At 41.7% G+C, this 23794-nt stretch overlaps 1 protein-coding gene across 1 annotated transcript in view; it reads right to left on the bottom strand.

The window, feature by feature from the left end:
• LOC138303647 (glutathione S-transferase kappa 1-like) overlaps positions 1 to 23794 on the bottom strand; it is a 295766-nt gene that overhangs the window by 18492 nt on the left and 253480 nt on the right. The window contains exons 6-7 of the mRNA XM_069242948.1: positions 16103 to 16219; positions 14858 to 14951 (exon numbers count right to left, since the gene is read on the bottom strand). Of these exons, the coding sequence (XP_069099049.1) occupies positions 14858 to 14951; positions 16103 to 16219 (211 nt within the window). The remainder of the gene's footprint in view (positions 1 to 14857; positions 14952 to 16102; positions 16220 to 23794) is intronic.

Genomic DNA, 23794 nt, shown 5'->3' on the forward strand with positions numbered 1-23794 from the left:
CAGCTATTACTCCCTATCCTAGTGTCAGTTTTCTTGTCTGAGTGTTCACGCTTCCATGTCCCAATGCATGTTTCTGTGTCCCAAAGTCCATTTACCTGGTTCTCTACCCCAATCCTCATCTTCTTATTCTAGCATTTGTGTCTCCTTATAAACCTGTGTGTCTCTCTTTTTACCAGTGTCAGTGCCTCGTTGCTACATTGTCACTGTCCTTGTTGTCCTCTGTCTCCACATCTAAGAGCCTGTGTGACCTGTCCTGTTGATATTGTCTCCTAGACCTAGTGCCTGGATCTCCCGGTAGCACATCCCATGTCTTCCTGCACCAGTAATCTTCCAGGTAATATTACACAAACTCTTTTGCGGACCCTAATCTTGTTCGCTAAGTAACAAAGCAATAGCTATATCAGAAATGGCAGTATAATGAGGTATGTTTGTCAAAGTAGTGTACAGAAGTAACAGCATCCAGTGCAGGTCTGCGCCTCCTATTCCCAAAGTCCATGATCTTTCTCACTCAGGCTACCTGTTACATTTTATTCTTGTATTTACATAGAACAACTGCGAGCATTCTTGTTCCGTGGAATATTGTTGTAGTATAAACAGTTGGGCAGTTGGCTGGCTGACTCCCTACCTACTAGATTGCTGCTTAATAAACATTACTTTCCTTACATCACTCTTTGTCACCAGGGGATCTTTTCAATGGTAATGAGTGAATCCTGACTCTGCAGGGAGAAGAGCATCTGTGATTGGGGCCAGCAACGGCATTGTTATCACAGTGCTGATCCGAGTTGAAGACAGATTCTGCAATTGATCTCCTGTGATCCAATATTGTCTCATTTAAATCCTATGAGAGCAACTGTAGGATTCAAGTTTTAATCAAGTTTTTCCCAATTATTTGCTATTCTATGGGCGCTGCCAAAATTGGTCTAGGCACCCACTACTGAGTGCTCATGTGACCGTGTGAGACACACACAGGATGATCAGTGGAGCAACCCGGGTTGCCAAAGAATGTAGCCTTTAAGAACAACTCTGCCTGTCAAACTCAACAACCCATTTAGACACAAATCATTCTTGCTTGCTCAGACATTGTTTGTGGCACTACATATAAGGCAAAGTTAAAGAATTATACATAAATGAATAAATATGAGCAAAAGGAACATTATTATGCTCACTGTGCAAGCATCCTTAGGCAATATGGAAGGCGTAAGTGCACCACTACCATTTCTGAACACGCCAGAGAGCCACCAATTGAATGGGAAGATTGGAAAGAAGGATTTGAAGTGTATGTTGAGGCTGTAGGAGGAAAACTATTTACACACTTAAACATTGCTTAGGTGCTGAGGGTCAGAGAGTACTTAAACATCTACGGCCTCTGCCTGAAATAGAGGAGGATTAAATTAAATATGATGACTAGGAGGTTGTTTGCCAGAAGTTGGATTTAAAAGTATGGCAAAAAGAATAATGAAGTGGTAGAGAGATTTATATATCTTCAAAAGAGTTGACTCCCTGGGGAAACTATAGACAACTTCATGCAGCCTTAAGATTGCTAGTCTCTTCTTGCAATTATAAAGGATTTTAACAACATGCTGTGGGATCTGTTGGTGCAAAAAGTATACAAAAGAAAGGTGGAGGAGAAATTATTGAATTGATCAGGTATTGGGGACAGAGTCTAAAGTCAGCATGCTGACTTGTGACATTTGCAAGGAGAAATCTCCAAAATGTTTCAAAAGTGAATAGCTTTGCTCAAAGGGTTTGGACACAAAGTACTCTTTAAGTAGAGGGTGATACCTAAGGCACATAAACCTTGTTGTGTGCCTTTGACAACAAGGGAGCCCTTACAGAAAGAACTTCAGAGGTTGTGTGATCATGGAATCATAGAATATATATAGACAGCAGAATGATTGGCCCCAGTAGTTTTAGATGAGAAGACCTGTGGCAATTTGAGATTATATGTAGACCTCTGGGATCTGAACAAGGCTATTTTGGTGGATAGACACACACTTCCCAACATAAGTTACCTGCTGATGACAATAAATGGAGCTAGGGTTTTTACCACTTTGGATTTGTCATGAGCATATCACCAGATTTCCCTGCATCACAATTTTAGCCCCATTATAGCCTTCATTACTCCAGAGGGTGCATATAGGCCCAGGCACATGCCTTTTGGATTGGCATCAGCCTGCGGCTGTTTTCCAGAGGGCAATTCATTAGATCTTTCAGGGTATAAGGAATGCGACTTATTTCTGTGATTTGGTGAGAACAAGGAGGTTCACAATTGACTGTTGAAACAGTGTTTGATGTTTTGTGGAACAATGAATTAACTATCAAATGAGACAAGTGCAAATATAGTTGTGAAAGGGGTTAAATATTTTGGGCACTGGCTCAATGAGAATGGTATGTCACCAAAGATAAAACTGATAAAGGCCACTGAAGATGCTCCATCATCAAAATGTAAGGATCAGTTACATTCATTCCTAGGTATTTTTATTAGCATGTTTGCAAACAAAAACAGATGTGAAAATTAATGTTCAAGAACGCCACTTTCAAATGGGAGTACACGTTGCGAGAATTAATTTACATTGTTGAAAAGGAGCATTGCCATGATGATACCAGTTTTGGAACCATTTGATACCAGAGACAAAAAATCATAATTACCAAAGATGCCAGCAGTGTGTGTTTAAGCATTGTGTTGTTGCATATGCATCCAGACCTTTAAGGGATACTGAAGTCTCATACTCCAGCATTGAGAGGTAGGTGTTGCTTGCTGGTGGGGTGTGAACCATTTTAGAAATGTGCCTAGGGAACTACATTTGTGATTCGTATAGACCACACTTCCCTTGTGGATGTTTTAATGACCGAAGGCACCTGCTAAGTCTTGGCTAGAATTTTGAGGTTTTTTTTTTGACAATGATGAAATATTGCTATGAAATATAAAATATGGTATGAAAGCTGAAAGAAAAAGAACTTGCAGACTGATTATTTGTCATGTTTGCCGATGAAGGAAAGTGAGGAGAATGTGGTGAAGGACGAACAATAGTGTGTGTAAAGTATTAATGAGATTCCTGTAGGGTGGATATTGCATAAAGAATGGGAACAGACCACAAGGGAATACAGAGGTCTTGAGGAAATCAGGAAATACAAGTCTGAGGGTTGGCCTAGGAAAGGCACAATCTTGTTTTTGCTGAGTTCTGTCATCAGGTTGGTGAGGAATTGTCAGTGCTTGATGTGATGATGAGAGGTGAGTTTTAGTTGTACCTGAAAATTGAAGCTGCCACATTTTGAATCTGATGCATAATGGACACACTGGCATGAGTATGGCTAAGAAAAGAGCTATAGAGGGCCCCTGGTTGAATGAAGTAGCTCATCCATGGGAATAATCATTGAAACAGAAGAAAGTTATAGAGCTACTGTCGAATATCACTATATAAATAAATATAGAAAAAGATCAGAATATCAATATATTAGGAAAATATACTGCATGTCAAACTATTATTATTATTTACGTCCCAACTGATGGCAACAAATACAGTACTATGAATCTGTTTTTCAGAAAAAAAACCTCAAATATCATAAGATCAAACCCTGATATCATCAATTTTTTATTATAAATATGCAAACAACATAGAACGAAACATAAAACACATTACTATACAAAAGAAGACTATATATACAAAAATCCTCAATGGTCACACCCACAGACAAAAAACAACCCAACCACAGAAAACTCAAATATGAAGGGTCATAAACCTTATGTCCACAATTCCTAAAACCCTATACAGGAAAAAGTATTAAATACATAAAACATATAACATAAAATACATAATGAAACAAAAACAGAAAAATGACAGCAATAAATTTACTAATTCATACATGAAAATATAAAACACTATACTAATACAAGTCAATCCAAAGAACCGTAGGAACGAAAAGCCTTCGCGCGTTTCGGTATTCCTCTCATTTGGATGCCACCTTCATCAGGGCAGTTCTAAACCTAAAGTTTATGCGTGGGAAGAAAAACCCAAGCAGGGACAGGCGCACAGAGCAATACGCCAATTCTTTAGCATGCCATCATATCAATAGAGGATATCTAATACAAAAAAAACACAAAAATGCAAAAACCGTGCTTGAGACAAGGAATCCAAATCTCCAAAGATACTCCATATTTCATAATTTGCACTGCAAACGTGAGGTACTAAGGACATATCAATAAATGTGTAGATATAAATACCAGACAAAGCCCAAGAGTACACATATATCATGCAAAAAGATATATAAGAAAAACAGAAAGAAAGAAAACGAAAAAAGAAAAGAAAAGAAGAAAAAAGAAAAAAGGAAAAAAGAAAAAAAGGAAAATAATTGGTGCAAATAACATAAGTAGCCACTAATAGTGCCTAAGGATGCATATCACAAACCTAAAACACCCAAAAAGAGACCACAGTGTTCTCTCTCACAGAGTGAGCTATAACGCCTACCTCCCAAGTATCTAATTATTCCATTACTATAAATCATTACCTTCCAAACCAATATATAGGTATCTCAGGGGAAATCAATCAATTCTGATAGGTGGTATGTTCAAATTCTTAATCTTATTAAGATTACCACTATTCTCCAGTATTGGATCTTTCATGGATTCACATGCTTGGAATCATCCCCGACGTCGAGGTGGGAGCCTCACGGTAACTTTAAATACACAAAGCAGTAAGTTTCAAAACTAGTAGGCCTCAGTAGGCCCCATAGGTTATTTTATAGCCTATCCACTTTGTTTTGTGAAAAGACCCAAACTTCAGTTTCTACCGCACGTTGTGTGAAGGGAGTCTCCCTGAGCTCTGCTCAGTTTACCTTTTCTGACAGGAAATTTTTCTCTCAGGAACCCAGCTTTCCAGCTATTTCATGTCTGAAAAGACAAAAAAGGGTCTGTTCAGAGATTGTGGCAGTTGTGGGAAGAAGAGACTACATGTTGATGACCCCCACAAAAAGTGCATCTACTGTCTCCATCCAGACCACAAGGTGAGAGACTGCAAGATCTGTCGCACCTTCAGTCAAAAAACCCTCAAAGACCGTGAGGGTAGGCTTCTCTTGTGGCTGCAGAAACAGAAAGCCATGGAACATCCTTCCTCAGATGACAGCGAAGCGTCATCTCATGCTTCTCACTCCCAAAAAAGAACAGGTGAGAGAGTAAGATTGCCTGATGAGCCACCAAGGAAGTTGGCCAAAAAGATGAAGCAGGTCTCTACTGAGGCAAAAAAGAGTATTTCCCAATCAGAGACCCACACAAGTTTGCCAAAAAAGGTTCGTTCAGAGCCTACTTCGCGTCTGCACAGGAAGAGTACCGCAAAAAGTCCATCCCTGTCTACGTCACCGCAGAAAGATCCGGTAAACTTCTCTTTAGGAAAAAAGTGTCGTCGACGTTTACAACGGCGGTCTCACCAATGATCATGACTTTGTCACCATTGTCGTCGACGACGATAATTACAGCTAAGATATTTAAGAAAGCTTTGTCGACTAAGACATCGTCGACGGGGAGGCATCGTGGGTCCACCAATCGACTAAGGCACTACCGTCGACGAAGCACCTGTCGATTGAGGTTTAAGAAGGCATCGTCGTCAAGCACACCGGCGACGACAGCACAGTCAGCGAGACAAATGCCGACAGGTGAGTCATTGACGAAGGAACCGTCGACGAGGGAACCGTCGATGAGGGAACCGTCATATCGTCGACAGTAATGACAACGTATAAACCATCGACCCTCCTGCGGATTTCACCGGAGCAATCGTCAACAATGATGACTTACTCTCAAGAGGACTCAACAAGTTTCTTGCTTCTTTCGCTCATCACCATGGGGGAGAAATCATCTGATATTCTTCCGATGCATACCTCCCCGAGCAAGGTATTGCCATATCCCCCGCAACATCTCTTGGATGACGATGATGACGCATACTCCCAAGATGAGTGAAAGTTTAGTGCAGCTAGTAGCCCTTCTCAGCTGCATGTAAAATGTCAGGACTTTGATGAGGAAGATGAAGGGCAGTACCAGCCCAACTATGCTTCAACGTCATACCCCGAGAGAACAATTATCCCTCTCCATGCCAAGCACATTGGTGGCAGACCTTCAATGTATGCTCAACGACTACTACAGAAGATTTCCACCATCAACACCTACCACACCACCCAGGCCTGACAGCCACCAGACGCCTCGTCAAACCCCGAGGACCAGTCTCCCAGAGACGCGCGACACTGGCATACCATTGAGTAGCCAAACGCAAGAAGATCATCCCTCGTTGGACGACGAGAGGGAAGAGGGTGAGATAAGAGATTCAGTGGCCAGTGAATGGGATGATTACCTCGTCCCCACACCAATACTAGACACGGTCCGCAGCAAGGCGTATCCGCCTCACGAAAGGAAGCAAAAGCTAAGCTCCTTAGCACGCAAACTCTCTACAAAAAAGTTTGTTTCAGTCCGCACCTACAAAATCATTGCTAGGGATGATCTCGTCATGTATTCCGCTGGTCCCAGATTGCAGGCTCCATAAGCGACCCCTGCAAGAACAATTGGATGCACAGTGGACTCAGGTGCACGGTTCATTCGAAGACAGAGTTCGCATAACACCTATAATGCAGACCACCATGGAGTGGTGGGCAACTGTGACCAATTTGTCCAACGGGCTCACATTCCTTCATCAAGTACCCAGTTACTGAGTAACAATGGATGCTTCTCTCGAGGGATGGGGTGCACACTGCCAGGATTTACAAATCAGTGGATCCTGGAATGCAAAAGAGGTTCGGCTCCACATAAATCACCTAGAGCTCAAAGCGATAGGCCTCGCTCTCAAAGCTTTTTTGCCAAAACTTCAAAACTCAAGCGTCTTAATCAGAACGGACAATACTACCAGCATGTTTTATCTAAACAAGCAGGGGGCACAAGTTCTCTACAACTCTCACAACTGGCTCAGGATATCTGGAAATGGGCCATCACTCACAACATTTTGCTCAAAGCGGAGCATGTGCCAGGACAGAGCAACGTTCTGGCAGACACCATGAGCAGGACAGTGATACCATACCACGAGTGGGAGCTAGACCAGGAACTTCTTGATCCACTCTTCCTTTTATGGGGCAGACCAAATCTCGATCTGTTTGCCACATTCGAAAACAAGAAATGCCAGTATTATGCAAGTTGGCTTCCCCAGAAAGGATCGTGGGGGGATGTGTTTTCGATGAGATGGTCCTGGGTCTATGCCTACGCTTTTCCTCCGATCCCGCTGATACCGAGAGTCATCAAGAAAATGAAGACGGAGGGGTGTCGCCTTCTGTTGATAGCTCCCAGGTGGCCCAGACAGGTCTGGTACACGGAGCTCCTAATGCTCTCCGAACAGCCACATGTGCAACTCAAACAGAGTCCAACCCTCTTGACAATGCACCAGGGGCAAGTCAGGCATCCAGATCCGTCATCTCTTCACTTGTCGGCTTGGCTCCTGAATTCAATGAGTATGTAAATCTGAACATTTCCTCAGAGTGTAGAGAAATCTTAGCCAAAGCTAGAGCTGACACTACCAATAAAACTTACAAACTTAAATGGAAACGTTTTTGTATATGGTGTGCAGCGGAAGGTATACACCCTATTTCTTCTCCCCCGGAGCAAATATTACCATATCTGTTGCTTTTGGCAAAGTCAGGACTTTCATACTCCTCTATTCAAGTACATCTGGCAGCATTCTCGAGATACCGTAGATCAAAAGACATGGTCTCATTATATTCCACCAGAATTGTGAAACAATTCATGAGGGGCCTCTTCCGTGTTTTACCACCAGTCTGGAAACCTCCGCCGTTATGGTCCCTGAATATTGTCTTAATGCAACTCATGAAAGCTCCTTTTGAGCCGATCCACAGAGCCGATCTCAAATTCATCTCATGGAAGACCGCGTTACTACTGGCTCTTACTTCAGCCAAAAGAGTGAGCGACATTCAGGCCTTCACTATTAAAGAACCTTTCCTCCAATTTACAAATTCTGGTGTAATCCTGAGAACAAATCCTAAGTATATCCCAAAAGTTACTGCAACTTTCCACTTGAATGAACCAGTCATCTTAAAAACTTTTTTTCAAAATCCGCAGACAGTAGCAGAAAAGACATTACATTCCCTGCATATAAATAGGTGTCTAAAATTTTACCTACAGAAAACACAAGTCATACGTCAGTCTAACCAGTTATTCGTGGCATTTGGTGGGACAAAAAAGGGCTACGTAGTGTCCAAACAGAGTATAGCCAGGTGGATTGGCCTGACGATCCAATTCTGTCATGCTAAGGCTGGTAAACCGCTCCGCAGCAAGGTGAGAGCCCATTCTACAAGATCGGTAGCCACTTCGGCCGCACTCTTTGCTGGGGTGCCACTGCATAGCATCTGCAGAGCGGCCACATGGTTCAGCCAGCATACGTTCACAAAACACTATTGTCTCAGAGAAACAAATAACATTGATGCAGCGGTGGGGCAGGCAGTGCTGAGGCATTTAATTTGTTAAGGTGAGCCTCTTACAACATCCCACCACCACAATCAAGGTATGTGTGATATGGTTCTTCAGTTTCTTTAACATCTAAATTTATATTATAGTGCTGATTACTCTCATATTTTGCTTCATACTGGTCGTAATACCAACGCTTCTTGATATTGTGTAAAAATGTTGTAAACTTCAGAACAACAGGGGCACATTTTGTAGCATAATATTCAGACATACAGTTTTTCGTATTACTGTTATATTTATTAATATTATTGATATCAGTCGGAGAATTACGATAAAGCAACATGCAGATTAATTCAATAATTGTCCAACATTACTGCTCGGTACTCTGATTCAAGCATGTGAATCTATGAAAGATCCAATACTGGAGAAGAAAATTTGTTACTTACCTGTAACTGCAGTTCTCCAGTATTGGTATCTTTCATAGATTCACATGCAACCCATCCTCCTCCCCTCAGAGGCTTCCCTAATATACAGATATTGAACTTCACACTTGTACTAGAAAATCTGAGGGAAAAAAGCCTCTGTTGGGAGTGTTTGGGAGGGTGCTGAAGCCTGATTGGTTGGCACTGAAGTTTGGGTCTTTTCACAAAACAAAGTGGGTAGGCTATAAAATAACCTATGGGGCCTACTGAGGCCTACTAGTTTTAAAACTTACTGCTTTGTGTATTTAAAGTTACCGTGAGGCTCCCACCTCGACGACGGAGATGATTCCAAGCATGTGAATCTATGAAAGATACCAATACTGGAGAACTGCAGTTACAGGTAAGTAACTAATTTTCTTTGTGGTACTCAGTCATCTATAAGACCAATTTGTAAGATAATTACTTATACAGAAGAGAGGGCCACCTGCTGTCTATGTATCTATACAGTTTTCCATTGTATTCATACTGAACATTACCTCCAAAAGTAGATGCTTGATATAAGGATTCCACTTCTTCACATAGCAGGCTCCATTCTTTTATCATATATTGCCATCATGATAACAAATTTGTCCACTGTGAAAGCAATAGACGGAAAGTAATAGCTATCTACTTCTTATCAAAATGTAGATAATAACTGTCTACATAGTGTCTTAAGATGTGTATATATATCCACTTTATAAACTAGGACTGTTGGGCCCACCTTTACCAAGATAATAACATAGATCTATTGTGAAAAATTAATGGTCACCTTCTACTGACTAGCTTCTACCCCCTATATGGAGAGCCTCATTCTTTTTACTCACCTGATACGCAACCTCACGCTTCTAGTATGTCATCCTTAAAGTGCTTCCCGGGCGAAACTCGCTCGTTTTAAACCTCCAGTGACCTAACAAAATTTCTACTGATTTACGAGTAACGTGTCCCGGAAGTAAATAAATGGCAATAACAAACTCGAATTAGCTGCCATCTTAGAACAGAACCGCACGGGTAGTGCATATCAAAAGTGTTGATATGGCTCCGAAAGATAATACATTTTGGCCTCCAACTATTTGATATAAAATCGCCCTTGGATGGCACACAGTTTACCCCAAAAGTATATATATTATAATGGCAAACTCAAATTAGTCGTCATCCTGGAACAAAATAGCACGTAATATGTTTGGATTGAAATTGTATAACAATGAATGGTGGCCATCTTAGAACGGAGTATACCAATAATATATGTATTTATTCTAACCGTGGAGGACTCAAAGTGGTCATGATCTAATAATGTGATAACACATCCTATATAAAAATACCTTACAGAATTTGTATTTCAGTCGAAGACCGGCACTACTCTCATCGTAGAAAAAAAAAACAACCAATGGAAAAAACTATTCTTTCACTACCTGTGTTCAAAGTAACCAATGTCCTCCCCAAGGGAGGGAAATCATTCTAGACTTAATAGTGGCCATAAATAGAGACATAAATAAGCAAAACGAATACCGTCACCATCAAGGGGAAAAGAGAGAATGACTTGCTCTCACAATAGTATAAGCTCGATGTTAAGGGACAAGTCACTCCAAATGGATGGAGGGAACAAGAAACTGTATAAGTAATTATCTTACATATTTGTCTTATAGATGAATGAGTACCACAAATAGTGGTAATCTTAACAAGCTGTGGAATTTGAACCTACCACCTATGAGAATTGATTGATTTCCCCTGAGATATCTATATATTGGTTTGGAAGGTAATGGTTTATACAAGTAGTAATGGAATAATGATATACTTGGGAGGTAGGCGTTATAGCTCCCTCTGTGTGGGAGAACACTGTGGTCTCTTTTTGGGTGTTTTAGGTTTGTGATATGCATTTTAGGCACTATTAGTGGCTACTTATGTTTTGGGCACCATTTATTTTCCTTTTTTTCTTTTTTCCTTTTCTTGGCTTTTCTTGTTTTCTTTTTTTTTTGTTTTCTTTCTTTCTGTTTTTCTTATATATCTTTTTGCATGATATATGTGTGCTCTTGGGCTTTGCCTGGTATTTATATCTACACATTTATTAATATGTCCTTAGTACCTCATGTTTGCGGTGCAAATTATGAAATATGGAGTATCTTTGGAGATGTGGATTCCTTATCTCAAAGACAGTTTTTGCGTTTTTGTGTATTGTTGTATTAGATATCAACCAATTAATATGATGACATTCTAAAGAATTGGCATACTGCTCTGTGCACCTGTCCCTGCTGGGGTTTTTCTTCCCACGCATAAACTTTAGATTTGGAACTGCCCTGATGAAGGTGGCCTCCAAATTAGAGGAATACCGAAACGCGCTTACGCTTTTGGTTCCTACGGTTCTTTGGATTGGCTTGTATCAGTATAGTGTTTTATATTTTCATGTTTGAATTAGTGAATTTATTGTTGTCATTTCTCTGTTTTTGTGCCATTATGTATTTTATGTGATGTTTTATGTATTTAATACTTTTTTCTGCATAGGTTTTTAGGAATTGTGGACATAAGGTTTATGACCCTGAATATTTGAGTTTTCTGTGGTTGGGTTGTTTGTCTGTAGGTGGCACCATTGAGGATTTTCTGAATATATAGGGGGTTATTACAACTTTGGAGGAGGTGTTAATCCGTCCCAAAAGTGACGGTAAAGTGACGGATATACCACCAGCCGTATTACGAGTTCCATAGGATATAATGGACTCGTAATACGGCTGGTGGTATATCCGTCACTTTACCGTTACTTTTGGGACGGATTAACACCTCCTCCAAAGTTGTAATAACCCCCATAGTCTTTTTTTGAATAGTATTGTGTTTTATGTTTCGTTCTATGTTGTTTGCATATGTATAATAAAATATTGGTGATATCAGGGTTTGATCTTATGATGTTTGATTTTTTTCTGAAAAACATATTCATAGTACTGTATTGGTTGCCTTCGGTTGGGACATAAATGATAATAAGAGTTTGACATACAGTGTATTTTCCTATTACATTGATATCCTGATGTTTTTGTATATTTATTTATATAGTGATATTCGACATTAGCTCTATAAGTTTCTTCTGTGTCAATGATGAGTACGACTAAGGGCAGGATTAGGATGGAGTATTGGTGGCCTGGTTTGGTCTGTGTGTAAAGGCATATAAGGGACTGCATGTCGTGCATGGAGTAACAAGTCACAGAAGACTCTGGTGGACCCTCTGGTGGAAACAGATAAAATGGACAGTCCATGGAAGAAAATTGGCTTGGATATTTCAAGGCCTTACTGTGTGTTGGGTATGGGTCCAAAATGCCAATGTAGTGGTTAAATATTTTTCCAGCTGGCTTGAGGTTAGGTTCACTAATAAGGTCACTATGCAGAAGGGATGAAGTTTCTGGAGGAATTGTGAGACAGAGAGGGTATTAGCGAGATTATTGGGATGGATAATGGTGTACCATTTGTGTCACAGATAGTGAGCGATTTTCTCACAATGTGTGGTGTTGAGGCTATTCGCTCTTTATATTATTCTCAAAGCAATGGACTTGTTTAGAGGTAAAAGAGAACTCTAAGAGAATGTTTGCCCTTGGCAGTTTACCAGGGACGTTAGTGGAGGAATGCAGCAAACAAATTGGTGTGGGCATATAGCACCGCTCCTAATAGAGACACTGGCAAAGTGGGGGAAGGGCGCCTTGGATGTTATTGTGGGTAGAGAGGATTTGAGAGATGTTTGTGAGGAGAATTCTTTTGTGGCTGACTGGGTACATATAAGAAAAGGACGGATGGTAAAAAGGGATTGTCCAAATTTCTGACCCATTGCAAGTAGTGAAGGTCAATCCATACATGGTTCTTTTGAGTGATGGTAATGTCTGGAATAGCAAGAGTAGTTAAAATGCTGAAATGCATCGCAGAGTGTGAGATGGGTAGAGAGACTGGAGGAGGATTTACTACAGTGCCCCAGGATTTGCACTAAATGTGGATGAGACCTGATCCTGTGAGGGGTTCCCTGCAAGGTTCCCGGATTCTGGCCATAAGAGGATTGCTCAGGCACCTGAATGGGTTATAGACCATGAGATGTATTGACGTGTATAGGAAAATGTTTATATGAGAATTGTTTTCCTTATTATTACTTTTATTTTTCTCTAGCCATAGTTCTTTGTTGCCGTTTGTTATTATGTTTAATTTTTTTATTTTATTTAAGGAGGGAGATATGTTATTTTGCAGCGCCTTGGGACCCTAATGGGTGATTTGACGCACTTTATAAATTACTGATTGATCGATTTATATATTGATATCTTGTTCATGTATTTATATGGAATCCTGCGTACATTCTTGTTCCCTGGAATGTTGTTGTGGTATGAACAGTTGGACAGCTCGCTCCTTCCCTACCAGATCACTGTTTCATAAACGTTACTTACACCCACCAAACTTTGTCACTGGAGCATATTTTCATTACCATGATTTGTTATGCTCCGTAAGGTGGCAATTCTTTTAATAAATACCACCTTGCCTGCCTACTCTCACAATCCCTCTTTCTGTGCTTTCTGGCTCTCACCTTCCCTCTCAGGTCCCGTCTTTGCTTCCCTGCTTCCATATTCCGTCCAACCGATGAGATGTTAAAGTTTAGCAACCTGTAGTGCACTACAAAGTCTCTAGCCAGTGAAGTATAAGCATTTTGGGTAAAATTATTCTATTTACTTGAATCCTTCTATATTTATTTACCCTGTTCCCACATTTGTACTTTCCTTGCTACTCCTTTCCACTGCAGCCTCAAGCGCCAGCACAGGATTTACAGCACAGAATTTACAAGCAATCAATATAGTAGAGTCTGTGTCATCAGTTCGCTGTATCTGTATCTTCTGTGATAGCGTTTGTGATTCCACGCCCCACAGTGGCCACGTCCATACTGTCAGCGGTGGTGCAAGAACCTTAGCTGTAAAACTAGAAAGTTGAACTCGGTAAGAATGTATATTGCCAATGCTAATTCAACAAATCAGCACTGGCACAATGTTATGCTTGTAAGTTTCCATATATGGAAAAGCCACATTGCCTTCATTTTAATGCTGCTTTGTTTCTATGTGAAAAGAATGCCAGAGAGCAAAGGGTCTTCACTATTGCTCTTTTTTATTTCTATGATACAGAAAGAAACACGGGACTACCTTTGACAGTTCTAGTGAAAGATTGTGAGGGAGCAATGAGAGGGAAGGGTGGGTGGGAAGAAAGATGCTGTGAATTGGAAAAGAAATAAGAAAAAAGAAATAGAATCCCTGGTGACACAGATGAAAAGCCACAGGAACCTGGAAACGTTATTTACCCCACCAGAGGGGGCGGGAAGGAACAACAAAAAGAGGGGCGACCAAGATAAACTAGGAGCCAACATACAGCGGAACAAACATTGGTAAAGCCAACAGGTCTCACCCTTGGGAACTGTAGGCTTTGCCAACGCCTTTTGGTGATGTTATACAACATCAGCAAGATGTGTAACATGGCTGAAACCAAATTGAAAAAAAGCAAAAATAATAAAAGAAAGAGCCAAATCAACAGCCTCCTCTAATAAGTGTGTACATTATGCGTGCACGCCTATAAAATGAGTGAGTCACTTACTCTGTATATTGTAAACAGCTATCGATCGACAGCTGTACTGTCAACCCAAAGCTAAAAAAAAGTGGTAAAATATCTTTCCCATGGAATAATATAAAAATAAAATTACAGATGCAAAGGCCTATTTGGGCCACATTTAAGAACGTGTAAATGTACACTAGATATAGTTTGTGCATCCTTTAACTTTACGCTTGTGAGTACTCTCTGAAATTAGACTGTAGTTTTCCTGAAGTTCTCATGGGATTTTTCTTAACTACAAACAAATGTGTGACCCACAGGAGCACATTTTCAAATTATTTGGGAATAGGCCCAAAGGTGAGAAGTCAGATAAGATGCCTTCTGCCTTCAGGGGACTTGTTTCACTCACCCAGCAGGTCAGCCAGCAGCATAAACCGATCTGAACCAAAGAACATATGAGGTTTGCCATCCACGTGGGCCACAATGTTTGGCAGCCCAAATGACTGGGGAGATAAAGAGATAAGAGAGAGGAGAGTCAGGTGTCAGTGGGAAGTAAATAATACATCCAACGACATGCGCAGACTGATGGTGTTTTCTCCTAGCCCTTGTTGTGCCACACTGTTTGGCTTCTACCTCCATCTTTTTGTCCTCCCTCATGTTTTATTCCCTACTCTCCTTCACAGATTCCTCCTTTTTTCACCACTGCTCTTCATTCTCTAATCCTTATCCCTTTTGTTAAGGCCACATCCTCCTTACCTAATTGTTTCTCTTGCCTACTTTCCCTCCCTCATATAGAGCCAGATTTACAAAGCATTTTTCTGTCACAAACGGGCAGATGCGCAGAATCGGGCCATTGGCGACTGGAATGTATAAAATGCAAAATACGTTTTGGTAACTTGTTACCGAATCCCATTTTATCTTTGCGATTCATTGTTTGTAAGGAGCATGCTTAGGGCACCCCTTCCAATTACCAAATCGATATGGTATGTATTACTGTTTTGCAACAAAATTCTTGTCGCGAAACAGTGATACTTTACCACTACTTTAAAACTGGTAGTAACCCATTCACAAAGGGGAAGGGGTCGGAACCCTACCCCTTTTGAGAATGTAAAAAAAATATTTTTTAAGAGCAAGCAGTGGTCCCATATGCCACTGCCTACTCAACTGCAAAGTTTCATTTTTGTATTTTTAAACAAATCCCCCTTTTCCTTTAAGTAAAATGGGCTGCATTTAGAAAAAAAGATTGCTTTCTTAAAAAGCAATCACAGTCATGGTAGTCTGCTGACCTCAGCAGGTCACCGCCCCTGTGACGGCTGTGATTTCTAAAAGGTCTTAAAATGCGGCCTACCTCATTAACAGACATGAGGTAGCCAATTTGTGACTCAGTAGGAATTGCTAATGGAGCTCAAAAGAGTTTTACACATTAGGAATACTGGTTTCAAAATTGTGCTTTGGAGAGAATCACAATTAGGGAATTGGTATTCCTAATATTAGGACGTCTGGCCCTCAGTTCCTCCACCTTTCACATCCCTCCACTTACCTCTTCTGATAAAATAAGCCATTCACAGCTACTTTTTCTGGATCTTTTTCCATGTAGTCAGTTTATCGCCTGTAAAGGCATCCTCCATCCCTGTACCAAGAGTATTTCTCATACCCCATATTTTAGTGCCTCCTCTGTGGTCCGTTTCAGCCGATCTTTCCCCTCTGCTGCCTTGGTCAGACCCAGTAGCCTTTGTGCTTCCGTCGAGGGGAGACCCGCTTTCTGTGCCACCTGGAAAAGAGATTCAGTGGCACTGAAACACCTCAAGATTTATAGTGGCTCATGCTTGCTCTGAGACTGGTCAGGAGTTATCAATATATATTGTGAGTCATGTGTTGCAGCAGCTTCATTATTAAGAACTATGGGCCAGACTCGCAAATGCGTGTTTGCTATGCAGAAATGCATTTTGTGAGTCGGAACCGACTCGCAAAATGCATTTCCGAGTCGCAAATAGGAAGGGGTGTTCCCTTCCTATTTGGGAGTCGCAGTGGTATGCAACTCCATTTGCGACCGCGTAAGCCGTCGCAAATGGAGTCGCAGTTACCATCCACTTGAAGTGGATGGTAACCCACTCGAAAGCGGGAAGGGGTCCCTATGGGACCCCTTCCCCTTTGTGACTGGACCCAAAAATATTTTTTCAGAGCAGGCAGTGGTCCCAGGGACCACTGCCTGCCCTGAAAAAATCCGAAACAAAAGGTTTCGGTTTCTTTTTCTAAGTGCAGCTCGTTTTCTTTTAAGGAAAACGGGCTACACTTGGGAAAAAAAAACTGCTTTATTTAAAAGCAGTCACGAACATGGAGGTCTGCTGTTCCCAGCAGACCTCCATCCCCGTGAGTGCCCAGAGTCGCTATGGGGGCGCAAATTGCGACCCACCTCATTAATATTAATGAGGTGGTCTTTGCGACCCCATAGCGACTCGCAGAAGGTGTCTGAGACACCTTTCTGCATACCAAATTGCGACTTGCAATTTGCGAGTCGCAGGGACTCGCAAATTGCAAGTCGCAATTTGGTATTTTGCTACATCTGGCCCTATGATTCATGGACACAAAACCCATGATCTACGACAGACATCGAGTCTCATTACTGGTTATGTCTTAGTAGTTACTGCAACTCATTAATTACCGCAACTCGTTGCATCTTGGGCATAATATATCAAAAGACATTTTGTACATCAGTTTACAGTGACTCAAGCTTCAATGTAATTAGTGATTTGTTCGCAACTTACAGTTCACCACAAGGCTCCTCGTTTATCACATCTCAGAATTTCTGCTGATCACAAGCCTCATGACTTCTTTGTGGGATCAGTGATGCAGATCTCAAACTTCTTGAACATTAACTGCTAACAATCACAAGTCTAACGATTTCAGCTGCTGTTACCTATCTCATGCCTGTCACATACTGCTTCAGAGCACGTTTTATAGGTAAACCTTATCCTGTCCAACAACCTAATGATTTTTCACGAGTTTTTTAACGAGTTAGTCCTTGTGACCACAAGTCCCTTGAATTTTCAGATCAAGTTATACTGCTGACTAAATAATTCATAATTCCTAGGTTTATTTGCTACTGGCAGTCATGGATCATGTTTCTGGGAACCCTCTTATGCTGCCCATTTTTTAAATCTGATTAAGTGAATCAACATTTGTTTCCACTACTCCAGCAACAACATACAGATTCATAGATGGGGGGTGACTGTGAATAACAGAGTTGTTTTTCTCTTTGGGAGTTCTGGGTGACATGAAATAAACCATATTAGTGATGCTTGCGTTGTCTGTAATGTCACTCAGATCCTCAAGGTGAAAACATCCCCTTTAGTCACAGAGACCTATTTACAATTCTATGTTGCATATGGTTTCCAAATCAATCCCCACTGTAAACAGTCTTTTCACATCCTGGTATTTTAAAAACAAAAATATATATATGGATTGGAGGAAGCAAGGTCAAAATCTGGGACTGAGCACCGTTATCTCACAGCAGTGGAAGGCAAGCTGCTGCGACGTTATGGGAGTGAAGAAGGTCACTTAAAAATGCCTGTCCAGGGCAGTTGATGAGAGGGCGACCCATGCACAACACCGAGTAAGACAATTCTAGGTTGAGAACTTAACTAGCACTGTAACACATCAAACCTTTGACCTTTAAGAATGCAATCTCTTACAGTTGGATTTCCAATATCTACGCCACCTGTTGTTCATTTTTCTGTACAGGTTTATATTAAAGTAAATCACAGATGTTAAATACTTTTGTTGAAATCGAAGTGGTTCATAGTTTTATATTTTAAGATAATTTTGCTAAACAGTTATAATAATTTTTGGCGTGCATTTTTATTCGATAATAAAAGTGTCTTTTCTTTCTCTGTCAGTCCTTGTTTTATGACTGGCCTAGAAGCAACTTTTCAGAAAAAAATAATACAAATATATATGAAATACTTTATTCGGTTTAAAATTTCAACCATAAAAACAAATAAATATATATCACATAACAATCACGACAGATTAAAAACCACAAAATTTTAAGAACTTTAAAATACATTCAAGATTTAATTTCCCAGACAAAATAGAAATAAAAACGTATAAATAAAATTAAAAGGGTTGTACACTATTCAGTCAGGTTATGGCTCCATTAAAAAAGGATCCTACCCCTTGACACACCAATGCGCAGCCACAAAAAGGCTGGGTGATTGGGCAATACTGCACAAAGCCCCTTCCCCTCAACGAGGGGAGTAAAAAACAACGCCAAAAAGGTGCATAAAAAGCACAAAACAAAGTAAAATTAATCAAGGTCTGTAGAGACACACCATCACATGGGCAGATTTGTATGGAATGTGGGTCAAACTTTCCCAACGGGAAGCACAAATTGCTTCTAATTACTCCTAGCCGAAAACGTGAAATGATAGTTCTTTCCCATACGTTCCTTATCTTCAAAAGGTATGCCTCTGGTCCCACCACCATTTTTAACATTATAAAGTCCCTCACCGATTTCTTCCTCAATTCCTCTGCCTCCCTCTTTCCTCCTAAGATTTTGAGAAGATTATCCTTTGTCCAGCGTTTATCAGAATGTGTGAAGCCCTCTGGTGAATTAAACATATCTGGATGACCAAGGGAAATGGCTACTTCTCTCATGTATGCCAGCCAGGGAATATCTCTTGCGTGATCACAAAACATACAGTCACGCAGGATTTCCCTATTTAGGGATGCAGATTCATTTGTCCAGATGAAGATTCATAACAAAAAAGGAGCAATCTTAATAGCATCCTCTATAAAATCCAACTCCAATTCAAGATCCAAGCAAAAGCCAGAGGTTTTTTGTCCTACTCCTAACAGCCTTCTACAGAAACGATTTTTCTCTATCACAGGGGCCCTACTATCTGAGTAACCCCAGAGTGACGCCCCATACATTAAAACTGGAAGACATTGACGCCTGTATACTTCAAGCAGGGTCTTAATAGATTTATTTCCCACCCTTGGTAGCGCCTACTGTGGCATTAAAACTCACCCCTCTCCTGGAGATACGGGATTTCCAGGTTCATACAAATATGTATATATTTACACACATAAAGAACTTTCAACCGTCTTCATCCTTTGGTCTGATGAACTGTCATTCTGTCATTCACATTTAGCCTCTGCCACGTGATGCAGCAGTGCACACGTCAAATGTATCTATTGGCTGTCTTGCACTGTGAGTGATGACATTTAGTCTAATCACATACATGTCCACGTCCACCTGAAAAGAAGTGCACTTCAGTGCTTGGCTGATCCTTTAGTTTCCAATGTGTTTTATATGTTTGCTTATTTTTTGCATATTGCATAGGTTAGAAAATAATTTTAAAAATTGCATGCTTGTCAAGACACAACACATTGGCTTTGCCAATGTTTATTTCATTATTGTGTTCGGTCTGTGAGGAGGATGTACTCCATCAGTCAGAGGCCACTACCAAGTTCCAAAGGAGACTTGCGTTTGAAGATTGAATTTAGGTGGGACGTGTTGTTGCATGTGCATGTACAGAGGCATCCAAGTGCACTAGATTGTTCTATTTTTATTTCATGTTTTGACAAGTTTATGAACTGTTTACTGTGGTAGGGGAAACTGCACAGCCTTGTCACATGCCCATTACTACTGTCAGAACCTGTTGCTAAATGAGGGCAGCGAAAGTGGCACTGGGGTTCATTTCACAGTCATTCAGCCAGCATAAAGATTAATGGTTCTGGATGATACTGACTTTAGTTTTTAGTACCTTTAACTCTGTAGGGCAAGAGAGAGGAAATCCAGAGAGAGGAAGCTTGTGGAATCAGAGGGCAGAGGTCACCTAATACTCTCATGTTCCCACCTAGACACTCATTACTCCAAAACTATACCCTGCAGTACCACAGACCCAATAGAGAATAGATAAATCACTCACAGTGCCAGGATAATAATTTGGGTGTTGATGTGCAGGGCAGAGAAGTGTTAGAGGGGGGGCGCCTGTTAAGGTAGGATGCAAATGCTGTTAGGATTGCTGGAAAAAGCCTATGCATCCATTAAGGTAAAGCTACTGATGAGGACGGATGACAGGTCGTCAGATATTGCGGTTACGTAGCTAAAGTTTGGTTCCTACATTTTGGCCTACTTTAAAAGCAATGGATGCATTGAGACGCAGTTAGGTCATGTTTTCTTGACATGTCAAAGAGGTGGAACAGTCAACTTCCAGGCTGCTTTCACCGCTAAGCTCAATGGCAGTGTCCATACCAGTATGGACGTAGCTGTGCACCTGAAGAGACTTTCCAGCTGCACAGACCCCAGCTTCGGTAAAGTTGGGTAAGGAAGTAGTCTTGGGGCATTACACAGTGGCCATGGAAAATTAACTATGGCATGTGCTAAAAAAGCCATAGGTGATATGACAGTGCACATTGGGCAAATTCCTAATTTGACAGGAGCACTGAAACTCCTTGCATTGATCCTGCAACAGACTACTTCCGGGAGTATGTTAACCCCTTCGCTGCCAGGCCTTTTCCCCCTCCTGTGCCGAGCCTTTTTTTGGCTATTTGGAGCAGTTTGCGCTTAGGCCCTCATAACTTTTTGTTCACGTAAGCTACCCACGCCAAATTTGCGTCCTTTTTTCCCAACATCCTAGGGATTCTAGAGGTAACCAGACTTTGTGGGTTCCCCAGAAGGAGGCCAAGAAATTAGCCAAAAAGTGAAAATTTCGTTTTTTTAAAAAAAATTGGAAAAATGGGCTGCAGAAGAAGGCTTGTGGTTTTTTCCCTGAAAAGGGCATCAACAAAGGGTTTGCGGTGATAAAATCACCAGCTTCCCAGCTTTCAGGAACAGGCAGACTTGAATCAGAAAACCCAATTTTTCAACACAATTTTGGCATTTTACTGGGACATACCCCATTTGTACGATTTTTTGTGCTTTCAGCCTCCTTCCAGTCAGTGACAGAAATGTGCATGAAACCAATGCTGGATCCCAGAAACCGCAACATTTCTGAAAAGTAGACAAAATTCTGAATTCAGCAAGGGGTAATTTGTGTAGATCCTACAAGGGTTTCCTACAGAAAATAACAACTGAAAAAGAAAAATATTGAAATTGAGGTGAAAAAAACATCCATTTTTCTCTAAGTTTTACTCTGTAATTTTTTCCTGCAATGTCAGATTTTCAAAAGCAATATACCGTTACGTCTGCTGGACTCTTCTGGTTGCGGGGATATATAGGGCTTGTAGGTTCATCAAGAACTCTAGGTACCCAGAGCCAATAAATGACCTGCACCCTGCAGTGGGTTTTCATTCTATGCCGGGTATACAGCAATTCATTTGCTGAAATATAAAGAGTAAAAAATAGCTATCAAGAAAACCTTTGTATTTCCAAAATGGGCACAAGATAAGGTGTTGAGAAGCAGTGGTTATGTGCACATCTCTGAATTCCAGGGTGCCCATACTAGCATGTGAATTACAGGGCATTTCTCAAATAGATGTCTTTTTTACACACTGTCTTACATTTGGAAGGGAAAAATGTAGAGAAAGACAAGGGGCAATAACACTTGTTTTGCTATTCTATGTTCCCCCAAGTCTCCCGATAAAAATGATACCTCACTTGTGTGGGTAGGCCTAGCGCCCGCGACAGGATACGCCCCAAAACACAACGTGGACACATCGCAGAAAACAGACCTGTTTTTAGCAAAGTGCCTACCTGTAGATTTTGGCCTGTAGCTCAGCCGCCACCTAGGGAAACCTACCAAACCTGTGCATTTCTGAAAACTAGAGACCTAGGGGAATCCAAGATGGGGTGACTTGTGTGGCTGGGACCAGGTTCTGTTACCCAGAATCCTTTGCAAACCTCAAAATTTGGCTAAAAAAACACATGTTCCTCACATTTCTGTGGCAGAAAGTTCTGGAATCTGAGAGGAGCCACACATTTCCTTCCACCCAGCGTTCCCCCACGTCTCCCGATAAAAATGATACCTCACTTGTGTGGGTAGGCCTAGCGCCCGCGACAGGAAACGCCCCAAAGCGCAACGTGGACACATCACAGAAAACAGACCTGTTTTTAGCAAAGTGCCTACCTGTAGATTTTGGCCTGTAGCTCAGCCGCCACCTAGGGAAACCTACCAAACCTGTGCATTTCTGAAAACTAGAGACCTAGGGGAATCCAAGATGGGGTGACTTGTGTGGCTGGGACCAGGTTCGGTTACCCAGAATCCTTTGCAAACCTCAAAATGTGGCTAAAAAAACACATGTTCCTCACATTTCTGTGGCAGAAAGTTCTGGAATCTGAGAGGAGCCACAAATTTCCTTCCACCCAGCGTTCCCCCATGTCTCCCGATAAAAATGATACCTCACTTGTGTGGGTAGGCCTAGCGCCCACGACAGGAAGCGCCCAAAAGCGCAACGTGGACACAACCACATTTTTGAAGGAAAACAGAGGTGTTTTTTGCAAAGTGCCTACCTGTAGATTCTGATGGATACAACTACCTGTGGATTCCTCACCTGATGAATACTCCCATGGCGCCAGCATTCGACGGAAATCTTCTTACTAGTCTCTGCACGTCGACGAGGACGTCACTCTAGCCCACGCGACGCCGTCTGACGTCATACAGGCAATAAGAGGTCCTCGCCGACGTGCCGATGACAGTTCCCTTTTTTCCGTGCATTCGAAACGGTTATCTTCGAGGGAGCTACTGTTACCTTCGTGGTTACAGTGTATTGTCTGCTGCGTAGTCTTCTCTGCAGTAATAATGTCTCAGAGGAAGTCGGGTTTCAAGCCCTGTCGAGAGTGTGGGGGCAAGATGTCAGTTACAGATCCTCACTCCGACTGTCTATGGTGTTTGAGCTCCGACCACGACGTCTCGACTTGCGATTCATGTCAACACATGAATCCGAAGGCCCTCAAAGAGCGTGAGGCCAAGTTATTCATGGCAAAGTCAAAGAAGAAGGAGAAACATCATAAGAAGTCTTCTTCGCCAAGGTCTCACCGGCGTCATCGAGACTCCCGGCACTGTAGAGACTCACGACGTCACTCCAGCAAGGAGTCTCGTTCGAGGTCACCTTCGGCTTGGCGTCGGAGGACTTGGGAGGTCAGCCCCACGGTCACGCCGCATCCATCGACGCCGTTGCCCTCTCCGGCGTCACCGACTTCGCCTGGTCAGGCGTCAGTGATTGAGGTGGTGCAGCCTCTTGTGTTTTCTCTGGCGTCGCAGACGTCGAGGCCGGCGTCGGGGTCGCCCTCGATCCAGGCACCCCAGTATCCGGCTTTTCCCACTCCTGGAGCCGATAGTACTGCGTTTCTTAATGCGATGTATACCATCTTTCAGCAGATGGCTCCAGGAGCTGCTCCGGC

This window comes from Pleurodeles waltl, chromosome 7, assembly GCF_031143425.1.
Source record: "Pleurodeles waltl isolate 20211129_DDA chromosome 7, aPleWal1.hap1.20221129, whole genome shotgun sequence".
Classification (NCBI taxonomy): Eukaryota; Metazoa; Chordata; class Amphibia; order Caudata; family Salamandridae; genus Pleurodeles; species Pleurodeles waltl.